General features: G+C 38.6%; 1 protein-coding gene across 1 annotated transcript in view; it reads left to right on the forward strand.

The window, feature by feature from the left end:
- The window catches only part of LOC150091113 (UBX domain-containing protein 7), a 690,832-nt gene that overhangs the window by 443,826 nt on the left and 221,712 nt on the right, over positions 1-25,294 (forward strand). The window contains exon 8 of the mRNA XM_090384602.1: positions 7,072-7,162. Within this exon, the coding sequence (XP_090240728.1) occupies positions 7,072-7,162 (91 nt within the window). The remainder of the gene's footprint in view (positions 1-7,071; positions 7,163-25,294) is intronic.

Below are 25,294 nucleotides of genomic sequence, written 5' to 3' on the forward strand. Positions count from 1 at the left end.
CCATTATCCATATAGTCCTGGTCCCAAGCATAGAGTGGCATGTTTCAAATGATCCTATGGGCAGTGATCACTTTCCAATCATATGCAATTTTTTAATATCAAAGACTCCTTCAAACAAACCCCGCAGGAAATGGAAATTTGTTCGGGCAGACTGGGCAAAATTTCAGACATCAATCTCTCTTGATGAGGAAAAAATCCAGCTCCAGAATATTGATAATGTGACAGACTACATCACGTCACATCTTCTAAAAGTGGCCAAGGAGACAATACCATTATCAAATCCCCCTGGTCGCAAGCATTATAATTACTGGTGGAATGAGGAATGTACAAAAGCAAAGAAAACAAAAATTAAAGCCTGGAATTTATTTCGGCGATGTCCAACCACAACCAATCTCATTAACTATAAGAAACTAAGAGCAAAAGCACGATTTGTACAAAGGCAAGCCAAGAAAGAATCCTGGACATGTTTTGCATCGACCTTTAACAGAAACACTGATCAGAAAACTATATGGAAAAAAATTAGACAGTTATCTGGTAAGTTTCCTACTATACCTTCTCCAATTCTCTCCTGGAAAGGACAAGATCTATCCAGTCCCTTAGATATTGCTAATGCTTTGGGCAGTACGTTCGCTGAAATCTCAGCAGCATCAGCCTTTTCTACATCATTCAAACGAATTAAAAACACCAAAGAAAAGCATTCTATAAACTTTCACACTGCCCGCCTTCTTTCATATAACAAACCTCTGCAATACTCTGAACTTTTGCATGCTATTAGAACAGCCCACAATGGTGCTGCAGGGCCAGATGGGATTTATTATGTGATGCTACAACATCTTGATGACAAAGCTTTGTGCTTGCTGCTGGTTTTTTACAATCGTATATTTTCAGAAAATGTTTTTCCAGCCTCCTGGCATCACTCTACTGTTTTGGCACTTCTAAAGCCTGGGAAAGATCCAACCAACCCCCATAGCTATAGACCGATATCTCTCTCAAACTGCCTCAGCAAAATCCTAGAAAAGATTGTCCACAGAAGACTCGTCTGGATCATTGAGTCAGAACATCTAATGAGCCATAGTCAATATGGCTTTCGTAAAAATAGGTCGTGCTTAGATCTTATGGTCAAGGCTGAATTCGCCATTCAAAATGCCTTCGTTAAACGTGAACATCTTGTAATGGTTTCAATAGACATAGAGAAGGCTTTTGACACCACCTGGCGGCATGGCATACTTGGTGATCTACACGCCCTTGGGCTGCGGGGCAACCTTCCTATATTTATTCAAAACTTCCTATGTACCAGATCGTTTCAAGTTCAGTACCAACATGCTCTCTCTACAACGTTCATGCAGGAAGAGGGTGTTCCACAAGGATCAGTACTGAGTGCCACTCTGTTTGCTCTTAGAATAGATTCTATTACAAGACAGCTTCCAAATTCAATCGAGACTTATCTTTATGCAGATGACCTCTCCATCTCCTGCCATTCCCAAAATATGAGGTCTATTGAACGGCAGCTTCAGATATCACTAAATAAAATACAACAGTGGGCTAGCATCAATGGCTATCGGCTCTCGCAGCAGAAAACAGTTACAATTCATTTTTGTAGGCAGCGTAAACTTCATCCAGATCCCGAACTTCAAATTTCTAATGTCTCAATCCCGGTCACTAATAATATCAGATTTCTAGGATTAATCCTTGACAACAAGTTAAATTTTATAGACCATATTAAAAATGTACATACTTCCTGTCTAAAAAAATTAAACATTCTCAAAGCTTTATCCGCCCAAACATGGGGTGCAGATCATACTTCTTTGCTTCGGCTATACAGGCCATTAATCAGATCCCGCCTTGATTATGGAGCTCCCATCTATGATTCTGCCAGAATGAGTGCATTATGCTGGCTTGATCCCATTCAAAACAGTGCTTTGAGGATTGCACTTGGTGCTTTTAGAACGTCGCCCAAACATAGTCTCTATATTGATGCTCATGAGCCCCCATTATCGTTACGTAGAAAAACACTGTTACTAAAGTATGCCGTTAAGATACAAAGCTGTGCCTCGCATCCGATTCAGTCATACTTGTTCAATCCACCACTAGAAAACCTCTTCAGAAATAAACCTAGCATAGTAAAGCCAGCTGGTCTTCGTCTCCTTGAACTGATGGAAGTTTGGAATCTTTCCGTTCATTCCGTACAACAGGTAGCAACCTGCTGTCAACCACCATGGGCTTCTCTTCCTCTGGTGACTTGTGACACTTATCTCTGCCAATGGGGAAAAGACATTTTACAAGCATCTAATATCATACAACTTCTTGCAGTTCACACTCAAAGATATAGTGATTTTTCCCCAATTTATACAGATGGCTCTAAATCAAATTCAAACGTTGGAGCAGCTGCATTGTTTCCGAATACCGTTATTTCAGTATCCCTTCCATCTGAATTCAGTATCTTTTCAGCTGAAATATATGCAATTAAACTGGCCTTACAAAATCTCTGTGCTGATCGATCTTTAAAATCAGTTATTTACACCGATTCGCTTAGTTTAATCATGGCTTTATGTAATTTCTCAGATAAAGTTCACCCTGTTATAGAAGAAATACAAAACATATTACTAAAAATTGAAGAACGCCATCAACAGGTCATCTTCTGTTGGATTCCAGCACATTCTGGTATTTTGGGCAATGAACTGGATGATAAAGCCGCAAAAAATCCAACTAGCTTAGACTTAACTAATATCCCTGTTCCGCCATCAGACTTTGCAGTAGCTATTCAAGCTGCATGCTTGTCAGAATGGACAACAATCTGGCACTCTCAAACAAATAATAAATTCTTTCAGTTTAAACACGATCCAAAAAATTGGTGCTCCAGTATCCGTACATCAAGACGAGAAGAAGTAGTCCTATCAAGGGCAAGAATAGGTCATACCCATCTAACCCATCTTTATTTACTTAGAGGAGACGATCCACCACAGTGTCCACATTGCTATATAAATCTGACTGTTAAACAGATACTCATTGACTGCCCCTACTATAGACAAGACAGAGCATCAACTCTGCTATCACTGGTAAATCTTAATAAACCAATAACTTTAGAGAATCTCATTGGTGACAAGGCAAATATTTTCGAATTTTTCAACTTTCTGAAGCAGATTGGACTTTTTAATCTTTTCTGATTTTATAAAATTTTTTTTTTGATTTCCCTATATAAAAAAATGAATAGGTGCATTATAGCCATAGTAGCTTATGCGCCATTAAACGCCCATAACAACAACAACAACAAGAAAAGTAGAACAAGCATTAAGGGAAAACAAAGGATTTAAATCAGCAGCCATGAGCAGTAATACAGAAAGACAAATGAAACTGAAGAATAGTGATGGTGTACTTATAAACAGCAGAGAAGGCATAATTCAAATAGCAAAAGACTACTATAGAGAATTATACGAGGTGCGAGGGAATGATGCCAGCAATGGGGAAGATGGATTGCAAATTAGCAACACATACGACATATCCGATATTCTTCCTGATGAGGTAGAACATACATTGAAGAAAATGAAGAATCAGAAAGCCCCGGGGGAAGATGAAGTTACTGTAGAGTTGTTAAAATTGGGAGGAAGAAACATAACACAAAAACTGGCAGGGCTCTTCACAAAATGCATTAGAAAAGGTGTGACGCCTAAGCAGTAGAATAATGCAGTCATAGTTTTGCTGCATAAGAAAGGACATAAATCAGAAAAAATTGGAAATTATAGACCAATTAGCCTTGTTAACCCACATCTACAAGTTTTTCCCTTGGGAAAAACTTGTAGAAAAACTTGTAAGAAAATAGTACATCTAACAGATTCTTTCTCATCTGTTAGATGTACTAACAGATTAGAAAGAATACTTTATGAGAATCAACCAAAAGAGCAAGCTGGCTTTAGGACAAGATTCTCAACTATGGATCATCTTCATGTAATATCACAGCTAATGGAGAAAGCAAATGAATATAAAACACCATTATGCCTGGCATTTGTGGATTATGAAAAGGCATTTGACTTCATACAGCATAAGGCAATGTTTCGGGCAATGGAAAGACAAGACATAGATACCCCACATATTATGATTTTGAAGAAAATATATGAGAATACTACCTCCTTTATTAGACTAGACAAAGACATGGAAATGTAAAATCGAGAAAGGAGTTCGACAAGGAGACACAATATCTCCGAAGCTGTTTACTGCTGCCCTTGAGGAAGCTTTCAGAAGATTAGACTGGCCACAGAAAGGAGTCAGTGTGAACGGAGAGTATCTAAACCATTTACGATTTGCAGATGACATTGTGGTCATAAGCCACAATCCCAAAGAATTAGAGGAAAATCTTAATCAGTTATGCACAGTTAGTAAGGATTTTGGACTAGAGATGAATATGGCTAAAACAAAAGTAATGATGAACAAGTATGCCACGGAAAGGGAAATAATGATTGAAGGAGCAGTAATTGAAAAGGTGGAGTCATATACTTATCTGGGACAAGTTATTAGCTGTAATAATGATAAATGGCTGGAAGTCAAGAGAAGAATAAATTTTGGATGGATAGCATTCAGGAAATATAGTCACATACTGAAGAGCAATATCCCAATTTGTCTGAAACATAAAATAATGAACCAATGTATACTCCCCAACTTGACTTATGGAGGTGAAACTTGGGCACTCACCAAAAGAATGGAAGAGAAGCTGAAAACTACACAGCGAAGAATGGAAAAGAAGCTGAGAACTATACAGCGAAGAATGGAACGAATTATATTGGGAATCCGACTGTTAGATAAGAAGAGAAACACATGGATTAAGCAGAAAACTCAAGTAAAGGACATTCTTATCAAAACTAAAGAACTAAAATGGTCTTGGGCAGGACACATAGCTCGAAGACGTGATGACAGATGGACTAAGAAAATAACAGAATGGTACCCAAGAGGAGATAGAAGAAAACCTGGAAGACAAAGGCAGAGATGGATAGATGAAATTCATGAGTTTGCGGGTAGTAAATGGATGGCCAGTGCTCAAAACAGAAGGAACTGGAAAGTTGCTGGAGAGGCCTTCATCCTGCAGTGGATTGAAAATGGCTGATAATGATGATGAAGGATGTGTCATGTGAAACACGTGTTGCTTTTTCACAGTGATAGCTTTTTCACTATCTCAGTCTTCAACGTAATCAAGATGCTTTTTCAGCAGACCCCATTAATATTAAAATTGCAGAAAAATGCAAGAAAACAAAGCATATTCAGAATTTTGCTATGAAAAGTAAAATATTCCTCCAATTTTTTTTAATACCTTTTTAAATCCTCATAAGGTTTTGGACCTCAACACTAGGTATTAACTTATTTCAACTGTTTATTTCACTTTGAATTAAAGAGAATTGTTGCTCTCATTATTTGCTAAACTTTTAAGTCCTGAAATACCTCAAATAGAGTTCTAGTTTCCAAACTTTGCAGTTCTCTTTTTCTGTAAGAATATCTCTATGCACACACAACTAGCCTTCCTATTCTTTCCAGAAAATTGATCTTTTTTGTGAAATGGACTTTTCTAAGACAGTGTACCACTTACATTGGTGCACTGGGTTATGAACATTGGGTAGTATTTTGTAATTCACATAGAATGGATGTTAATAGTTCCTGATTCAGGAAAACTGGTAGCTTGGGAGGAATACACAGAATAATAGATTAACAAATTGTTATTTGGTTTTTTTAGGATCATTAGCAACTAAGGCCATATTGCTCTGGGGATATGCGGTGGTCATTCCCTGACCTTTCCGTATTTGGTGGTCACGGGCTCGAACCCCAGTCTAATCAAGAAGCGTGTGCTACGCACTGCCGCTCCTGGCTACGGAGGTGCCAATAGATTAACAAGAGCCACAAGCAGAAGTGAAAATGATTCTTGCACTGCTTCTTTTAGAACATGCCCTGGAAAGCAACATGTCAAGGATTTCAAGCCCTCCTGTGGGTAATCATGGAACAAATAAATACATTGGCTGTGTTAACTAAGAGTGAAAAAAAGTGAATGTACACTTACATCTACTCCAGTGCTGGCAGCAGAGTTAATTGATTTGATGAATTTCAAGTGTGGATGAAGTAATCAATTGCAGACATTGTGGAGATACCAGATATGTAATGTCACTCAAGATATAAGGGATGCAGAATTTAAATATGGGGAGTGCAATGTGTACAGACCCTTTTGGGTCTGTCCTTTGGTAAGAAGCACCTAAAATCTAAGGCAGTGCATTCTGTTGATATTGGTGGCCATTGCAATATTGACTCAGTTTAATCTGACTTAAGGACTGGCAAAGCAAATTAGAAGTGTATTATAGGCCTAATGACTCTGATGAGTACAACAAACAACTGTACAGAGAAAACTACATTGGGCCAGTAAATCAGAATGTCTTATAGAGAGGGATTTTAACTTTCCAGACATTAATGGAACTTCTTTTCACACTGAGTACTTTTGCTACTTGCTGCTGGCTTTTCTTGGGTAACCACAGTTTTACAAATACTGTCCTCACATTAATACTTTCGATGAAAGTCTATTTTGTTTCATTTCTGTTTTAACCTGGCACACCATTTACCCATACTTATTCACCCAAAGCAGTACTATTTACTTGGTTGGTTGAACTCAGCTTGGAAATGTTAGCATGCAGTTTTCATACTGGGTCTACCTTCTCTCTATAAGTGCAAGTAATTCTCTGCAATAAAAGCCTTTTCTTGAACAGTGAGAGCTGTCACTGGTAAACAAACTTCATGATGTTTCTTATCTATAACCATTGTGAGATACAACAAATTCCATGTCTTGACATGAGTAACAACTTAACAGAGTTAATTCTTGTTGGCTCCATACTGTATTTGTGCTAACATCAATATCCATCTGGCACTTACAGCAGAATGTCAAATCACTGTTATTCCTCTGCTTTATTCATATGTAATTCTGTTTAAGGCTTGCATACTGTCAATGGACTCATTTTTGTTCCAAGAGTGCAATAATATTATTATGAAATGTGCATTTTATTTTTAATTAAAATATACTATTATCGTATGATTCTGGATATATTTTTCTAGGTATACTGTGACAGTGAAGAAGGCCAGAGGTATATGCAATTTTATAAAACAGTAGAATTTCCATATATAGCTGTTTTAGATCCCAGAACAGGTATGTATGATTGCATTAGATTTGGTATTAATGTAGGCATGTAAATTTATTTCCAATTATAAATTTATAGCTATTGTAATTATTATTAAAATGTATACCTGCAGTGAGTGGTTTTATTATTTATTACTATAAAAATCTTCACTGATTTTTAACCTTAACTTGAAAATTGGCCCTCTGAAAAAAACTAATCATTTCGATAATTTCTACTCAATTCACAAAATTGAAACTCTCAATATACATAAACAGAAGTATATTCTTTGATTTCCTACCTTTAAATTGCAGCAAAAACTATTAATTCACTTGAAAACAGCAAAAATGTACGATCACATATTTTATGAAATTATTATCGCAAAAAACAGCAGCCACTCACTTTGATTATACAGCACATTACTGCATTCGTTTGAATTTGGCATGTCATCCCGGCGCCACTGGCTGAAACAAATCAACACACACACACACACACACACAGAGCCATAATTGACTGGTAAAGGTTACGTCATTAATGTTACCAAGGTGATCCAAGGAGAAAATAAAACTGTAAGGAACAGCATTTTGCATTATCGCTCTGTTACAACATTTTGCTTTACTGCTTTTCACAATTGTTGTACAAAAGAATTGCAACAAATTTTTTTTTAAAAACAAAAATATCTTATTTCCTTTCTTCAGTATGTATCTGCTAACAAAAAAATCAAGGAAATTCATCTATTGGAAGCCACAGTGGAAATGGAAAAAAAAACTGTCGTAAAACTTATAACAAAATGCTCATTTGATAAATAAAAAAAACACATGGCTTTACTGTAATTGTTTTTGGGAACAATATTTTGCATTTTTACTTTCTAACAATAATTTCCATTTTGCTTTCTAACATTATTTTACATTATTACTCTCTAACAATATTTTGAATTTTTACTTTTTAACAATATTTTGTTTTATTGCTTTACTTTTTTTAGAAATAAACAAGGAGTTACCTTTTATTCAGTCAGTAGGATTTCTTCTTTACTAAATCTCCTTATGCGAATAAATTACGAAATACGTTAAAACAAGATTACATAATTTAAAACTCGTAATGTGTTCCTCACTATTGACACACAGGCAGTCCAACACCCCAGGATCACATTGGTAAACCCCACCCCAACCCAAGAAATATCAACTCCCCCCTGCCATGCAGCCTTTGGCGAATAAAATACAGGTCAAGCATCACTAATCCGGCAGCGTTGGGACATGTGGGGTGCCGGATTAGTGAGTTTGCCCGATCACCGGTGGTTTTTTTAGCATATACAGTTTACCCAACAGCTAATCACCTCATCCTACCTTTAACACGTTGACTGCCAAGGTAGTTTAAGAAAAAAATTTCCCAGTGGCCAGAAAATATTTAGCAAATAATTTGATTAGTAATTCTAAAATAAATATTGTAATGTCAGTGTTGCAATTTTTTTGCTTAAAATATAAAAAAAAAAAGTGTCTTTTTTTTTTTTTTGTTATGTCGCATATATGTGGGCGACATGGCCCAGTAGGTTACTTTATTTCTTGAGAAGCAGTGTCAGCCACATACATGTGACGCTATTACGGCATACATACGACAGTCGTTTGTTATTAGTTTATTGCATGCGCGACGAGCGCTGCAATAAAATAAACTCTCAAACGTCGCAATAAGTTTGTCAGTATTGTTAAGGGAAAAAACTCCTTAGTAGTAGTAGTAGTGGCATGTGATGCAAGAAAGAAAGTGTATGAGCTTATGCAGCATCAGCCAAAAAAAAAAATCACACCATTCCTTCCAAATGCCTGTCCAGTTCCTCCTTAAATTTATTCAATCTATCAACTTCCACAGCGACAGATGGAAGTTTGTTCCAGCAATTAACCACCCGCTGGCTAAAGGCAAATTTCCGCACATCTATTCTACATCTGTCCTTTCTTAATTTGAATTTATGCTCCCTTAGGTTCGTAATCTGAACAAGTGGAAGGATCCCATCAGAATTCAGCATGCTGAACCCATTCAAGGCCTTATACACCTCAATCAGATCACCGCGCAGGGGCCTAGTCTCCAGCCACTGCAATTTGCAGAACTTAAGCCTCTCTTGATAAGAGGATCCCTTCATTCCCGTCACCAATCTTGTTGCTCTTCTCTGTACACACTCAAGTAAATCTACATCCTTCCTAAAATGAGGCCTCCAGACCTGTAATCAAGGCCTGGCCTGACCATTGCCTTGTACAGAGGGATAATCACCTCCTTTTCCCTGCTAGCAAAATTCCTATATATCATTGACAAAACCCCATGACCTGCCCTGGCAGCCTGTCTGCATTGCTCAGAAAACTTCATATCTGCCTGCACAATTACTCCCAGATCTTTTTCATTTTCTACCACCTTAAGTGTAGTACCACACAGTTGTTACGTTTCTCTGGGGTTACTTCTACCCATATGTAGTACTTTGCATTTGTCAAGGTTAAACTTCAGTTGCCACTTCTTAGCCCATCTGCCCAAATTATCCAGATCCTATTGCAGTAGCACACTGCCATTACTGTCATTAACAACCCTGCCAACCTTTGTATCATCTGCAAACTTCGACATTAAGCATGATATACCTTCATCAATATTATTGATAAATATACAAAACAACAGTGGACCTAACACCGAACCCTGTGGGACCCCACTAATAACATTAGTCCAAGAAGAGCAGCACCCATTGATTACCACCCTCTGTCTTCTCCCACTTAACCACCCTTTTATCCATTGTAGCAACTTACCCATAATATCATTCTGCTCCAGTTTGTACAATAGTCTTCCATGCGCAACGGTGTCAAAAGCTAGTTTTTCTGAAATCCAAATATATGATATCAAAATTATTTTTTGCATCCAGTTCCTTTGTAACCACATCATAATATCCTATCAAATTATCAAATTTGTGAGACAAGAATTTCCCTTAACAAACCCATGCTGTGTCTGAATTATTGCTGCAGTCTTGTCTAGATGACGTTGCAATGCATCTTTAACCAGTGACTCCATTATTTTACCAGGAACAGAAGTTAAACTAACTGGTCTGTAATTACTCGTGTCACCCTTCGATCCCCCTTTGTGAATTGGGGATACATTTGCACATCTCCAGTCCGTGGGAACCTCCCGAGTCCAAGGACACTCTCATAATTATGGCTAAGGGTTTGCTTAGTTGCTTTGCCGCCTCATTTAATATAACTGGATAGATCCCATCCACCCAAGATGCTTTTCTTACGTTTAACTTCAACAATTTCTCTTCCACTTTACTCTCAGTTATTACAAAATCATTAAGTATCCTGCTACTTAATGATTACTTCCCTAAGTAAGTTGCTACTTAGGGAAGGAGTTCACCCTTTCTAGTCCGACCCTAAGGAGAGAGAGATAAAAATACCCTTTTGGTGGTGAGAACATCAGGAGAATGTCAAAGGTCCAGAGCTGTAACTTTCATCACAGAGGCTGAAGTTCTAATAAGTCAGTTTCTTTGCAGATGCGGAAGTTCTGGTAAGTCAGTTTCATTGCGGAAGTTCTAATAAGTCTATTTCTTTATTGAATTCAGTTTCACAACAGATGCTAAAGTTGTAATAAGTCAGCTTCATCGTGGGATGTCGAAGTTCTTATAAGTCCAATTTTGGTCAGATGTGCATTTGATAAAAAAAAAAAAAAAAAAACACTTTGCTCTACTGTAATTGTTTTAGGGAACAGTATTTTGCATTTTTACTTTCTAACAATATTTTGCTTCGTCCTAGGATGCCAAAGTTCCAATAAGTCTGAATCTGGTCTGGTGCACATTTGATAAAAAAAAAAAAAAAAACACTTTTCTTTACTGTAATTGTTTTACGGAACAATATTTTGCATTATATCTTTGTTACAATGTTTTACTTTGTTGCTTTATGTAATTGCTCTACCCAACAATATCAATGTGCAGGACGTTTCATCATAGATGCTGAAGTTCTAATTGCCCAGCACTTCATCCTGCGATGCAGAGTCCAATTTTAATCCAGTGTGCATTTGATAAAAAAACCACTTTGCTTTGGTGTAATTGTTTTAGGAACAATATTTTGCATTATAGCTCTAAGTCAGCTTCATCTTAGGATGCGGAAGTTCTGATAAGTCCAGTTTTGGTCCGGTGCACATTTGATAAATAAAACCACTTTGCTTTACTGTAATTGTTTTAGGAAACAATATTTTGCAATAATCCCTCTAGGCTGTAATATTTTGCAATAATGCAGTTACTGCATTATAAATTTCAAACATTGCTGTATACCTTGCCCCTGAATGCAAATGATTACGGTTAATTTCCTTCCAGTGACCGCATGTTATCGGCTTTAACATTAGTAGAGGCATACTTTGCAAGAAAGCAAGTTTATGCAGCATCAGCCAAAAAAAAAAAAAAAAAACCTCCCATTTCACCCATCCATTCATTCCAAATGCCTGTCCAGCTCAGCCTTAATTTTATTTAATCTATCAACTTCCGCAACAAAAGATGGGAGCCTGTTCCACCAATCAACTACCAGCTGGCTAAAGGCAAATTTCCACATCTATTCTACAACTGTCTTTCCTCAATTTGAATCTATGCCCACTCGGTTCTAAATCTGAGCAAGTAGAAGAATCCCATCAGCAGTCAGATTGCTAATCCCATTCAAGGCCTTATACACCTCAGTCATATTACCTCGCAGATGCCTACTCTCCAGGCGCTGCAATTTGCAGAACTTAAACCCTTTCTTGGTAATTGCACCAATTTTTTCCCCTCACCAATCTTGTTGCCTTTCTTTGTACTCATTCTAGCAACTCTACATCCTCAATAAAAAGAGGGCTTACAGATTTGTACACAGTACTCTAGGTGTAGCCTGACCATTGCCTTGTATAATGGGATAATAGCCTCCCTGTCCCTCCTAGCAAAATTCCTACATATCATTGACAAGATTCCATGACCTGGCATAGCATTGTGTTTGCACTGCTCAGCGAACTTCATATTTGACTGCACAATTACCCCCCAGGTCTTTTTCACTTTCTACTTCCCTGAGTGTAGTACCACACAATTGGTACGTTTCTCTTTGGTTATTGCTACTCATATGCAGTACTTCGCATTTTGTCAATGTTAAACTCCATTCGCCACTTCATCCCATTTTCCCAACTTATCTAGATCCAGTTGGAATAGCATACTGTCTTTACTGTGCTAAAAAAACCCTGCCAACTTTTGTATCATCTGCAGAGTTGGACATTAAGCTTGATATGCCATCATCAATATCATTTATAAATACAGAAAACAACAATGGACCCAACATTGAACCCTGAGGAATTCCACTAATAACATTAGTCCACGATGAGCAATGTCCATTGATTAGAACTCTCTGTCATCTCCCACTCAACCATCCCTTTATCCATTGTAGCAACTTACCCTTAATGCCATACCTCTCCAATTTGTACAGCAGTGTTCTATGTGCAACAGTATCAAAAGCCTTTCTAAGATCCAAATATATAATATCAAAGTTATTCCCTGCATCTAGTTCTTTTGTGACTGCATCATGGTATCCAATCAGATTGGTCAGGCAAGACTTCCCTTTAATGAAACCATGCTGTGTTCAAGCTGAAACTGAAGTCTTATCTAGATGATCCTGCAGTGCTTCTTTCACCAGTGCCTCCATTAATTCTCCTGGAACAGATGTTAAACTCACAGGTCTGTAATTACTTGTGTCAGTCTTTGATCCTCCTTTGTGAATTGGGGTCACATTTGCACATCTCCAGTCTATGGGTACCTCCCCTGAGTCCAAAGAAGCTCTCATAATTATGGCTAAGGGTTTGCTTACTTCCTTTGCTGCCTCCTTTAATATAACTGGACAGATCCCATCCACCCCGGGTGCCTTTTTTAGGTTTATCCTCAACAATTTCTCCTTCACTTTCCTCTCAGTTATTACAAAATCATCTAGATCACTGCCAGAGTTTACTTCACCTCTGGCATTCCCCTTCCTGAATAACTCCTCGTGTGTGAATGTAGATTCAAAATACTCGTTTAGTTTGTTAGCAACCTGAGCAGGATCCTCAACTGTTGTACCATCAATATCCAGTGGACCACTCTGATTCATCCCTTTCCTTCTAGAGTTTACATAGGTAAAGAACTCTTTTCTGTTTTTATTTGCATCCTTTGCCAAGGATTTCTCATAATCTGTCTTTGCCTGCCTAATCTCCTTTGTGACTTGGTTACAGACCAGCTTATATCTATCATAGGCTTCCATGTCACCCATTAATTTATATGTATCCCATGCATTTTTCTTCTCTACCATATGTCTCATTAGTCATCTGACATTCATTTAGGCCTAAACCTTGAACAATATTTCTTAGTTGGTATCAAAACATCAAAGGCAGATATTGTTGGGATATCTGAGATGTGGTGTCACACAGATATAAGAAATGCAGAACTGGAATTTGGGGAGTACAATGTCTACAAAAAGGATAGGAAGGGAGGAGGGGTTATGCTATTAGTTAACTCCTGCCACATAAAATCACATCACATAAAATCAGAAACACAAAAAATCAAAGGAAGTGAAGCCAGCTGACATCGCTGGACAGTGCAGTGTCGAGTCAGTTTGGTGTGACCTAAGCATTGGGAGATCAAAATTGAGATTAGAAGTGTGCTATAGGCCTAATGACTCTGATGAGTATAATAAGAAACTGTACAGGTAAATAGAGTGGGCCAGTAAATCAAAGAGTCTTATAATGGGGAATTTTAATTTTCCAGATATTGACTGGAAATTGCGGTTTGGTCACCCACACACTGGCAAAGCTTTTGTGGATTTATTGGATGATTGTTTTCTACATCAGCATGTTCGGGAGGCAACTAAAGGGAGTAATACTTGATTTGATTATCAGTAGTGATTCTTCGTGCATTAAGAATCTGCAGATAAATGAACCACTAGGTGGCAGTGATCACAGTGTGTTGAAGTGGGATTTACTCAAAGAGGTAACTACCATTAGGGGCAAAGGGAAGGGTTATTGCTTTCGTAAAGGCAACTAAGATTGACTGAGACAGTATTTAAATTCTGTACAGTGGGACCTACTGATGATGTTACCAACAGCAAATTCAAAATGGGAAGAATTCAAAGAACTTATCTTGGAAGCTACTAGACTTTACATACCAACTAAGAAATATTGTTCAAGGTTTAGGCCTAAATGGATGTCAGATGAACTAATTAGACATATGGCAGAGAAGAAAAATGCACGGGATGCATACAAATTAACACGTGACACAGAAACCTATGATAGATACAATTTGATCTGTAACCAAGTTACAAAGGAGGTTAGCCAGGGGAAGGCAGATTACGAGAAATCTTTGGCAAGGGATTCAAAGAAAAACAGCAGAGTTCTTTACTTATGTAAACTCTAGAAGGAAGGGATGAATCAGATTGGTCCACTTGATATCGATGGGTCAACTGTTGATGATTCTGCTCAGGTAGCTAACAAATTGAATGAATATTTTGCATCGACATTCACACATGAGGAGTTATTCAGCAAGGGGAATGCCAGAGGTGTATTCAACTCTGGCAGTAAGCTAGAGAATCTTGTAATAACTGAGAGTAAAGTGCTGAAGAAATTGTTGAAGATAAACACAAGAAAGTCACCTGGGGTGGATGGGATCTATCCAGTTATAATAAAGGAGACAGCAAAGAAAGTAACCAAACCCTTAGCCATAATTATCAGAGCTTCCTTGGACTTGGGGGAGGTAGGTACCCACAGGCTGGAGATGTGCAAATGTGACCCCAATTCACAAAGGAGGACAAAGGCTCACACAAGTAATTATAGACCTGTGAGTTTAATTTCTTCTGTTCTAGGAAAATCATTGGAGGCACTGGTTAAAGAAGCACTGCAGGATCGTCTGGACAAGACTTCAGTTACAGCTCGGACACAGCATGGTTTTGTTAAGGGGAAGTCTTGCCTGACCAATTTGATTGGATACTATGATGCAGTCAAAAAAGAACTGGATGCAGGGAATAACTTTGATATTATATACTTGGATCTTAGAAAGGCTTTTGATACTGTTGCACATGAAAGACTGCTGCACAAATTGGATCAGTGTGGCATTGGAGGCAAATTGCTGCTATGGACAAAGGGGTGTTTGAGGGGTAGAAGACAGAGAGTGGTAATCAATGGACACTGCTCATCGTGGACTAATGTTATTAGTGGAGTCCCTCAGGGTTCAGTGTTGGGTCCATTATTGTTTTCTGTATTTATAAATGATATTGATGATGGTATATCAAGCTTAATGTCCAAGTTTGCAGACGATACGAAGGTTGGCAGGGTTGTCAAGGACACTACTGACACTATGCTACTGCAACAAGATCTGGAAAGGTTGAGCAGATGAGCTGAGAGGTGGCAAATGAAGTTTAATATTGAAAGATGTAAAGTACTACATATGGGAAACAGCAACCCCAGAGCAATGTATCAACTCTGTGGTACTACACGGACACTGACAGTAGTAGAGAATGAAAGGGACCTGGGGTGGTTGTGCAGGCAGATATGAAGTTCTCTGAGCAGTGCAGACGGGCTGCAAGAGTAGCTCATGGTGTATTGTCAATGATATATAGGAATTTTTCTGGCAGGGATAAGAAGGTGATTATTCCCTTGTATAAGCAATGGTCAGGCCACACCTAGAGTACTGTATACAGGTCTGGAGGCCTCATTTCAAGAAGGATGTAGAGCTGCTGGAACAAGTACAGAGAAGGGGAACAAGGTTAGTGAATGGAACAAAGGGGTGCTCTTACGAAGAAAGGCTTAAGTTTTGCAAATTAGTGTTTGGAGACTAGGCACCAGTGAGGTGATCTGATAGAGGTATATATTCTGTGTATCTTGTAAACTCCTCTGACCATTTGGTCGTCCCGGAGTATAAACAGAAAATTTATTTATTTATTTATTTAGAGTCTTGAATTGTTTGAGCATGCTCAATGCTGATGGGATTCTTCCTCTTGCTTAGAATAATCACCTGAGAGGGCATAAATTCAAATTGAGGAAAAACAGATGTAGGATAGACGTTTGGAAATTTGCCTTTAGCCAGCGGGTGGTTGGTTGGTGGAACAGTCTTCCATCCTTTGTCGTGGAAGTTGATAGCCTAAATAAGTTTAAGGCTCAGCTGGACAGGTATTTTGAACGAAAAGAGCGGTGAAGTGGAAGTGGGGGTTTTTTTTTTTTTTTTTTTTTGGCTGATGCTGCATAAGCTTGCTTTCTTGCATCAAATGCCTCTACTAATGCTAAATGTAAAGCCTAATAGCTTCCAAGTTCTTTGAATGCTTCCCATTTTGAATTTGCTGTTGGTTACATCATCGGTTGGTCCCACTGTATAGAATTTATATACCGTCTCAGACCATCGTAGTCGCGTCTACAAAAGCAAAAACCCTTCTCTTTACCCCTGATGGTAGTTACCTCTTTGAGTAAATCCCACTTCAGCACACCGTGAACATTGCCTTTTCTTGCAAAATTGGACCTAATTTGGCAAATTAGATGTTGGTACACATTTGTTGGTACCACTCGATGCAGCATAACAGAACAGTGAGTCTTTGTCTACTTAATTTTTCACCACAACAAGACTCTCCTCGAACAGCAAATGTTTTGTTTGGCAGCAAATTATAACGTGACAGGTTTTGTCGCGTTGAGATAAAAAATATCCTTTGCCTCATATTTTTCAAGGATGGGCCGCACAGAACACAACCAGTCTGTAGCCTTTTCTTTGTCAAGTAATCCAGATTCACTGCAAACATTTCAAGAAACCAAGTTATTCCTGTTTTTAAATTTTGGAGCGTGATATTTTGCCTTTTCTTGCAAAATTGAACCTAATATAGGCAAATTAGATGTTGGTACGCATTTGTTTGTACCACTTAAAGTTTTATTTCAAGCTTCTGGTGTTTTGCGCCAAGAATATTTTCCTGTTTTTCATCGCTGCTCCAGTGCCACACACTTTTTCATGTCTTTTTCAGTTTTTCATTATTGTTGATAATGTAGGTAAAGTGATATTGTATTCCTTTGCAATGTCCATTTTGCTTCTTTCCATCCTATCGACCTTTTGTATAATTTTTAGTTTAATTTCCAGGCTTAATTCTGTCCGTCTACATTTTGTCACCATAACACTGCTAGATAAGATTTAATATAAACAAATTTTAAATTAAAGACACAAGTCCTGAAAAAGACGTCAGCTCAGATAAAAATGGCACAAAAAATAGATTCCTGTATACGATCGCAAAAGACTCTGAACTGGGGTAACAATTGCAACTGACCCTATTCCCGTGGATAGCAAGGGAGTGCATGTAAACAACTTCGAAAAACTTTTTATCTACTTTTTATCAGTTGTTTATGCATGTGAACAACTTAGAAAAACTACAACATCAAGTGTATTAGCTACCATAAACTGCTTTTGTTTACACAAAACTAATTTCTAACAAGTCAGTGCCATCCTTTGGGAAGTAGGGAGACAGGTGCCTGGGGGGGCAATAATCGGATTGCTCTGCCAAGATTTGTATTAAACATACAAAATGACTATTTATTTCTCACAGGTTGAAAAAGGACTTTGTAATGCATATTAACCGAATTTTGTAATAAGCAATTATATTTACATAGAAAAGCCTATCTTTTCACAGCGGAATGGTATATGCTCAAACGAGTACTTTGTATGAAGCGAGTTTATTAATGAGATTTTACTCTGTGTGTGTGTGTGTGTGTGTGTGTGTGTGTGTGTGTGTGTGTGTGTGTGTGTGTGTGTGTGTGTGTGTGTGTGTGTGTGTGTGTGTGTGTACACAGACAGGTCTCGCTAAATGAGTTCCCGGGTTTACGAGTTTTTTTCCCCAAGTATCAACAAAAGCGAAAATATGAACATTAATTACAAAAAATTAATGTTAAACATTCATAAATACCGCATTCCAAACCACGTGCGTAGCTATATAATACATTGTACCCCACTTTATGATAATAATCAGTTCCAGAAACACCATCATATCGTTAAAATATCACAATGTGAACCCAATAACACATTGTTTTTTTTGGTAATTCAAGATCTCAGAAGTTGAAATTTTCACTGTATAAGTAAGCTATTTATCTCTAAAATGTCATTTTTAAGGTCACGAGCGTGACCTTAAGGCCATATGAAAGCTCGTGAGCGTGGTTTGTAAATTGTATTACCGTATTTCCCCATGTATAAGACGCACCGTAATTTTTGGGCCTGAAATTTGAAAAAAAAATGTATTACATAAAGTTATTGAACTCAAGTTTTATTCATCGTGAAATTCATACAACTCCTCATCACTGTCAAAACTCCCATCCGTTAGCCTGTCCTGATGACGAATCACTGTCTTCATATATTGCCTCGTCCTCAGTTCCATCTATGGCATTTGAAATGCCATACTTCTTAAATGACTTGACAACGATCTCAATCTTGATATTATCCCAGGACCTTTTCACCCAGGTACAAACTTCTCCTATAGTTGGTTTCTTCACTCTTTCTGCTGGTGTCAAATTGTCCCCAGAAGACGTCATCCATTGGTTCCATTCGTCTCTCATGGCAACTTTGTAGGGGGGTTTGTTAATGCTGACATCAAGTGGTTGGAGCTGGAATGTTAAGCCTCCAAGTATGATGGCAATTTTTGTTTTTTGCTCTACAGCAATCTTTTTTGTGTTTTTTTGTTATGTGTGCCCCAAACTGATCAAGCACCAATAGGGCAGGTTTGCATAAGAGCCCACCTGGTCTCCTGCTCCAAACTTTCTCAAACCAGATCTTCATCCCATCCTGATCCATCCAACCCTTGTTATGAACGTGGACAATCACTCCTCGAGGAATGTCTTCTTTTGGCATTGTTTTGCATTTGAAAATCAGCATAGGAGGCAGCTTGGTTCGGTCAGCACAACAAGCTAGAACAACTGTGTAATGGCTCTTTTCGTGTCCACTTGTCTTCACAGTTACAGTTTTCACCCCCTTCTTATCAACAGTTCTGTTACTTGGGACATCAAATTGAAGGGGACTTCATCCATATTTGCAGTCTGTCCCAACTCAAACTGATGTATCTTCCGACATTGAATGACAAAACGATGAAATTCAAGGACCTTCTGCTCATAGCTTTCAGCCATCTTTTGGGCAAGTCTGGTGTGTGTACGCATGCTTAGTCCATTCCGTTTCATGAACTTGAAGCACCAATTGTGTCCTCCTTTGAAATCAGTAACTTCTTTTTCATCAGCAATTCTTCTTGCCTCATGCTGAACCAACTTTGTGGACACAGGAATTCCAATTGCCCTTTGCTCTTCAATTCCCTCTCTAAATCAGGCCATTTTGCTGACTTGCCTGTCATGGCCTTCTGCCGTGGCATTTTCAGTAGGGTTTCTTCTTCCCGTGGCAAAACGTAACCTAATATACCGGTAACAAGTGCGAAACAATGAGTGCAAAGACAACAAATGCGAAAAAGCGGGAAATGCAAGTAAAACAAAAAAAATCTACAAGTCTCCGATTGTTTTCTCAGTTGGAGGAGGACCACACTTACGTTCAGCAGCACGATTTCCATTCACTTTTGCGAACTGGATCACTTTTAACTTGAATTCAGCACTGTACGAAAATCTTTTCTAAGCCATTTCTCGGCAGAACGTGGCAAAACATAACCTAATATACTGGTAACAAGTGCGAAACAATGAGTGCAAAGACAACAAGCGCGAAAAAGCAGGAAATGCAAGTAAAAAAAATCTACAACCACTGTATAAGACTCACCCAGTTTTTAGACCCCAAATTTTTTGAAAAAGGCTGCGTCTTATACATGGGGAATTACAGTAATTACCAATTCAAATCATTAAATGCACTACACTTTCATCATTATCATATGTTCCGTTATAAGAATCAATTTTAAATGCCTTTGTGATAATTTTCTAAAGCACATTTCTGGAGGTCACAACCATAAAAAAATTTGCACTTTCCGGTTTAAAGTCGAGAACTACCTGTGTGTGTATATATATATATATATATATTGTGTTCTTACTGAAAACTATAAAAATAATATTTAGTAAAGTTTACCATAATAAATAAAAGTTAGGTGTGCAACATTAATGCTATTGTACAAGGAGAAATCAGGCATTATACGTACATGAAATTTAGTCATTGTCCAGATGACTAACACTTTCTCATTAATATACTTCTTTTGTTTATATTAACATGTCTTGTATTTGCATCAACACATCATTTAATACATACAGGTTCTTTCTGCCATCAGAGTTACCCCCCACCACTAACTCAAATAAACATCCAAAAACCCTCATAATTGCATTGACATTGCGAAGCCTGATATATCTTCATTGATATCATTAATATATACACAAAACAACAACAACAATTGGCCGAGCTGCAAACCCTGGGGAACTTCACTAATAACATTAGTCCACAGAGAGCAGTGTCCATTTATAACGGCTCCCTGCCATCTTCCATTCAACCATCCCTTTATCCATTCCAGCAACTTTTTTTTTTTTTTTATGCGAACCCCAAACACGAGAGGTATTAAAATCTATAGTACTTAGTACCGTGCTTGGGTTGGAGGTTGAGAAGACGAAAGAAGATATTTGTTGATATTGGATTTGAACTTCTGTAGATTGCAATTTTCAGGAAATACGTATGAAGGAAGGTTGTTCCAGAAAACTGCAGTTGAATTAATAAATGAGGAAGGTGAAAAGTTGGTTCTGTGGGTTTGAAGTTGGACAGTAAATGGATATTGGCTGGTGGCGGCATGTGTTCGGACTGTTTTGAAAGAGAGAGAGGGAATTATAGAAGCCAGTTCAAAAAAACAGTGCCCACGGCAGTATCTGTAGAAGAGGCATGCAGCAGAAACAGTGCCTCTATGAGAAAGCGAGTGGAGAGACTCTGTTAGAGATGAATCATTAATTAACCTAATTGCCCTCTTCTGAATGGAATCAAGAAGCCTGAGAGAGGTTTTGGGGGCACCACCCCAGATGTGGGAACAATATTCCATGGCAGGACGGATTTGCGATTTGTACAGAGTGAGCAGCTGTTTGGAAGAAAAGTAACGCCGAGAGCGAAAGAGAAAACGAAGTTTTTTAGATGCAGAGGAAGCAATATTTGTAATGTGCTTGTGCCAAGAGAGATTAGAAGTCACTGTAATCCCCAAAAGAGATATATCATTTTGCCTAGAAATCAAGTGTCACTAAAGATAAGCATAGGAGCAGAAGAATCCTTTTTGCGAGATATAAGACAAGACTGAGTTTTAGAAGGGTTGAAATCAACTAAGCTGTCTTTGCCCCACTGGAGAATTACCTGAAGATCAGCATTTAAGGAATTCGTAGCAGATTTTCGAGAAGTTCAAGCTGATTGAGCAGGACAAGTTTTCTCAAAATGGAAAGTTGAATGCAATGTGCTATCATCGGCAAAACTATGGATAGGATTTCCAGTCAATGGAAGAAGGTCATTGATATACAAGAGGAAAAGAGTGGGAGAAAGAACTAAACCTTGGGGGACACCGGCATTAGTGAAGAAATTAGAAGACAGAGAGCCATCTACCATCAGCCTCAGTGAGCGAATAGACAGAAAACTGGATAACCAATTACTAAAAACAGTTGGCAAACCATAAGATGGAAGCTTGTTTGGAAGACCTTTATGCCAAACACGATCAAAAGCCTTTGAGATGTCAAGAGCAACTACTTGTGTTTCACCGAACCTTGCCATTGAATTAGTCCATAAATGGGTAACATAAGCCAGAATATCACCAGTGGATCGACACTGACGGAATCCATACTGGCGATCGTTGATCAGAAGGAAGGTTTCTAGGTAGTTTAAGAGTTGGCGGTTAATTGATTTCTCCATTCATTTAGAAAGAGTAGAAGTAATTGCAATGGGACGATAATTAGATGGGAGGGATGTCACCCTTTTTAGGAACTGGCTGGATATGAGCAAATTTCCAAGCAGAAGGAAAAACACCTTTGGAATAAGAAAGTGAAAAAAGGTGGCAAAGAATAGTAGTAAGTTCAGGAGCACAGGTTTTGAGAACAAGTGGAGAAATACCATCAGGGACCTGGAACTTTCTTAGTATCAAGATTCATCAAAATCCTTCTGATATCCTTTTGACGGAAGACCACAGGAGGCATTGAATGGAGCGTGTTGGGAATGGTGGGAGGTGTTTTACCAAGATCATTATTACATGAGCTGGAAGAAAAATGGGATGCTAGCAGGTCAGCTTTATCCTTGGCTGAAGTGACAACAGAACCATCTGGTTTGGACAGAGGTGGGAGCAGAGATGGGCAAAAGTTGCGGCCAATAGCTTTGGCAAGAGACCAGAATGCTCAGCTACCATTAGGGCAAGAAGCAAGTTTTCTACTCTTAGCCTGTTTAAACTCTAGTTTGGACTGAATAATAACTGCTTTACAATTGTTGCGAGCTTTGGTGTAGGCAGAAAATGAAACTGAAGAATTAGAAACAAGCCAATTATGATATGCAACATTTTTCTCTTGGGCAGCCTTAGCACATTTATGGAAAACCAAGGTTTAGATAAAGGATGAGATTTTAAAGTGGAGTGTGAGATAAAGGATTCCATTCCTGCAAGAATAATTTCACTGACACGATCTGAGCAAATGTTGACATCAGAACTTTTGAAACAGTAATCCGACCAAGGAAAAGTAGAAAAGGAGTCTCACAGGTCATCCCATTTTGCATTCTTGTAATGCAAAATGGGATGACCTGTGAGAATGCTTGAAACAATACGAGGTCTGGAATAGCCATGAGATAAAGGTTCCATTGGAGAAGAGACAATCACCAAGTTGTGATCTGAAGTGCCTGAAGGACCTCTCACTTCGACCGTGTACTTAGAAGGGTTGTTTGTGAGAAAAAGATCAAGCGTGTTGGCTGTATGATTAGGATTGTCCGGTATTCTTGTAAGTAAATGAATAATCTGTGCTAGGTCATTAGTAATTGCAAAAGCCTCAGCATCTCGACCTGCTGGGTCGGTGTGAATAGAAAACGGAAGCCAGCTGGAGTTGTGAACATTAAAATCACCAAGGAAAATTACCTCACTGTTAGGAAAGTTGGACTGGAGAAAGTCAAGTTGCAAAGAGAGGAAGTCAAAGAGCTCCAAGTGATTAGTGGAGTCGGGAGAATGGTAGAGACAACAGAAGAATTTGACACAATGAGGTAGAGAGATTTTGAGCCATAGAAGATCAACGAGAGGAGATTCCAAAGTGCCAAGTCTCTGACAGGGAATATCAGAACGGACATATGCACAAGTACATGAGCTGGAAGAAAAATGGGATGCTAGCAGGTCAGCTTTATCCATGGCTGAAGTGAAAGGAATGCGAAAGGAATCATACAGCGAATAATTTGGGCATCTGATATCAGATGATATCATCTTTTAAGGGCACAAAAGGTGATATAGTTGTACACGTTGGCACTAATGATATTAAGAGTAGGAGACCGGCGGAATTACTTAACAAGTACAGGTCACTGTTGAAAAAAAGCCGTGAAGTAGGGTTGAATTTGAAAGTGTCTGCAATTCTGCCCAGACACGATAGGAGGGAGTATATGATGAGAGCCTTGTCGATCAATTCGGCCCTGGAAAGATTGTGCAAGGCTCAAGGGGTAGAATTTTTTTCAGCCTGGAATGTACTTGTTAACAGGAGAGATTGCTTCTACAGGGATGGGATACACTTAAATAGAAAGGGTGCAAGAATATTTGCTGATGCTATCGAGGCAGTGTTAGGTGGGTCGGAAAACTGCTAGCTTGGTGGGAGACAAAGACTAATGGATTAACAGTAGCCACTGGCAGAGGTGAAAGAGATTCTTGCACTGCTTCTATTGGAATGAGCCACAGCCTGGAAAACAAGATGCAGGATATTTCAGAGACTGCTGGAAGTCGTTGCGGTACAAGTAAACACATGGGTTGTGTTAGGGTAGCTAAGAATAGAAACAGGTGCATGTATACTTGCGTGTACACCAATGCTAGGAGTTTAGTAAATAAATTTGATGAATTTGAGGTATTGCTCAAAACATCAAAGGCAGATATTGTTGGGATATCAGAGACGTGGTGTCACACAGATATAAGGAATGCAGAACTGGAATTTGGAGAGTACAATGTGTATAGAAAGGATAGACAGGACAGGAGGGGAGGAGGGGTTATGCTATTAGTTAAAAAACACATAAAATCCAAGGAAGTGAAGCCAGTCGACATTGATGGACAGGGCAGTGTCGAGTCAGTTTGGTGTGACATAAGCATAGGTAAATCAAAATTGAGAGTAGGAGTGTGCTACAGGCCTAATGACTCCGATGAGTATAATAAGATACTGTACAGGGAAATAGAATGGGCCAGTAAATCAGAGAGTCTTATAATGGGGGATTTTAATTTCCCAGATATTGACTGGAATTTGTGGGTTGGTCACTCACACACTGGCAAGGCTTTTGTGGATTTATTGGATGATTGTTTTCTACACCAGCATGTTCGGGAGGCAACTAGAGGGAGTAATACTCGTGATCTGATTATCAGTAGTGATTCTTCATGCATTAGGAATCTGCAGATAAAGGAACCACTGGGTGGCAGTGATCACAGTGTGCTGAAGTGGGATTTACTCAAGGAAGTAACTACCATCAGAGGTAAAGGGAAGGGTTTTTGCTTTCGTAAAGGTGACTATGATGGTCTGAGACAGTTTTTAAATTCTATGCAGTAGGACCAACTGATGATGTTACCAACAGCAAATTTAAAATGGGAAGCATTCAAGGAACTAATCTTGGAAGCTACCAGGCTTTACATACCAACCAAGAAATATTGTTCAAGGTTCAGGCCTAAATGGTTGTCAGATGAACTAATGAGACATATGGCAGAGAAGAAAAATGCATGGGATACATTCAAATTAATGGGTGACATGGAAGCATATGATAGATATAAGTTGGTCTGTAACCAAGTCACAAAGGAGATTAGGCAGGCAAAGGCAGATTATGAGAAATCCTTGGCAAAGGATGCAAAGAAAAACAGAAAAGAGTTCTTTACCTATTTAAACTCAAGAAGGAAAGGGATGAATCAGATTGGTCCACTGGATGTTGATGGTTCAACAGTTGAGGATCCAGCTCAGGTGGCTAACAATCTAAATGAGTATTTTGCATCTACATTCACACATGAGGAGTTATTCAGGAAGGGGAATGTCGT

The sequence above is a fragment of the Mastigoproctus giganteus genome, chromosome 1, assembly GCF_048544385.1.
Source record: "Mastigoproctus giganteus isolate SK-2022 chromosome 1, ASM4854438v1, whole genome shotgun sequence".
In the NCBI taxonomy this organism is placed as follows: Eukaryota; Metazoa; Arthropoda; class Arachnida; order Uropygi; family Thelyphonidae; genus Mastigoproctus; species Mastigoproctus giganteus.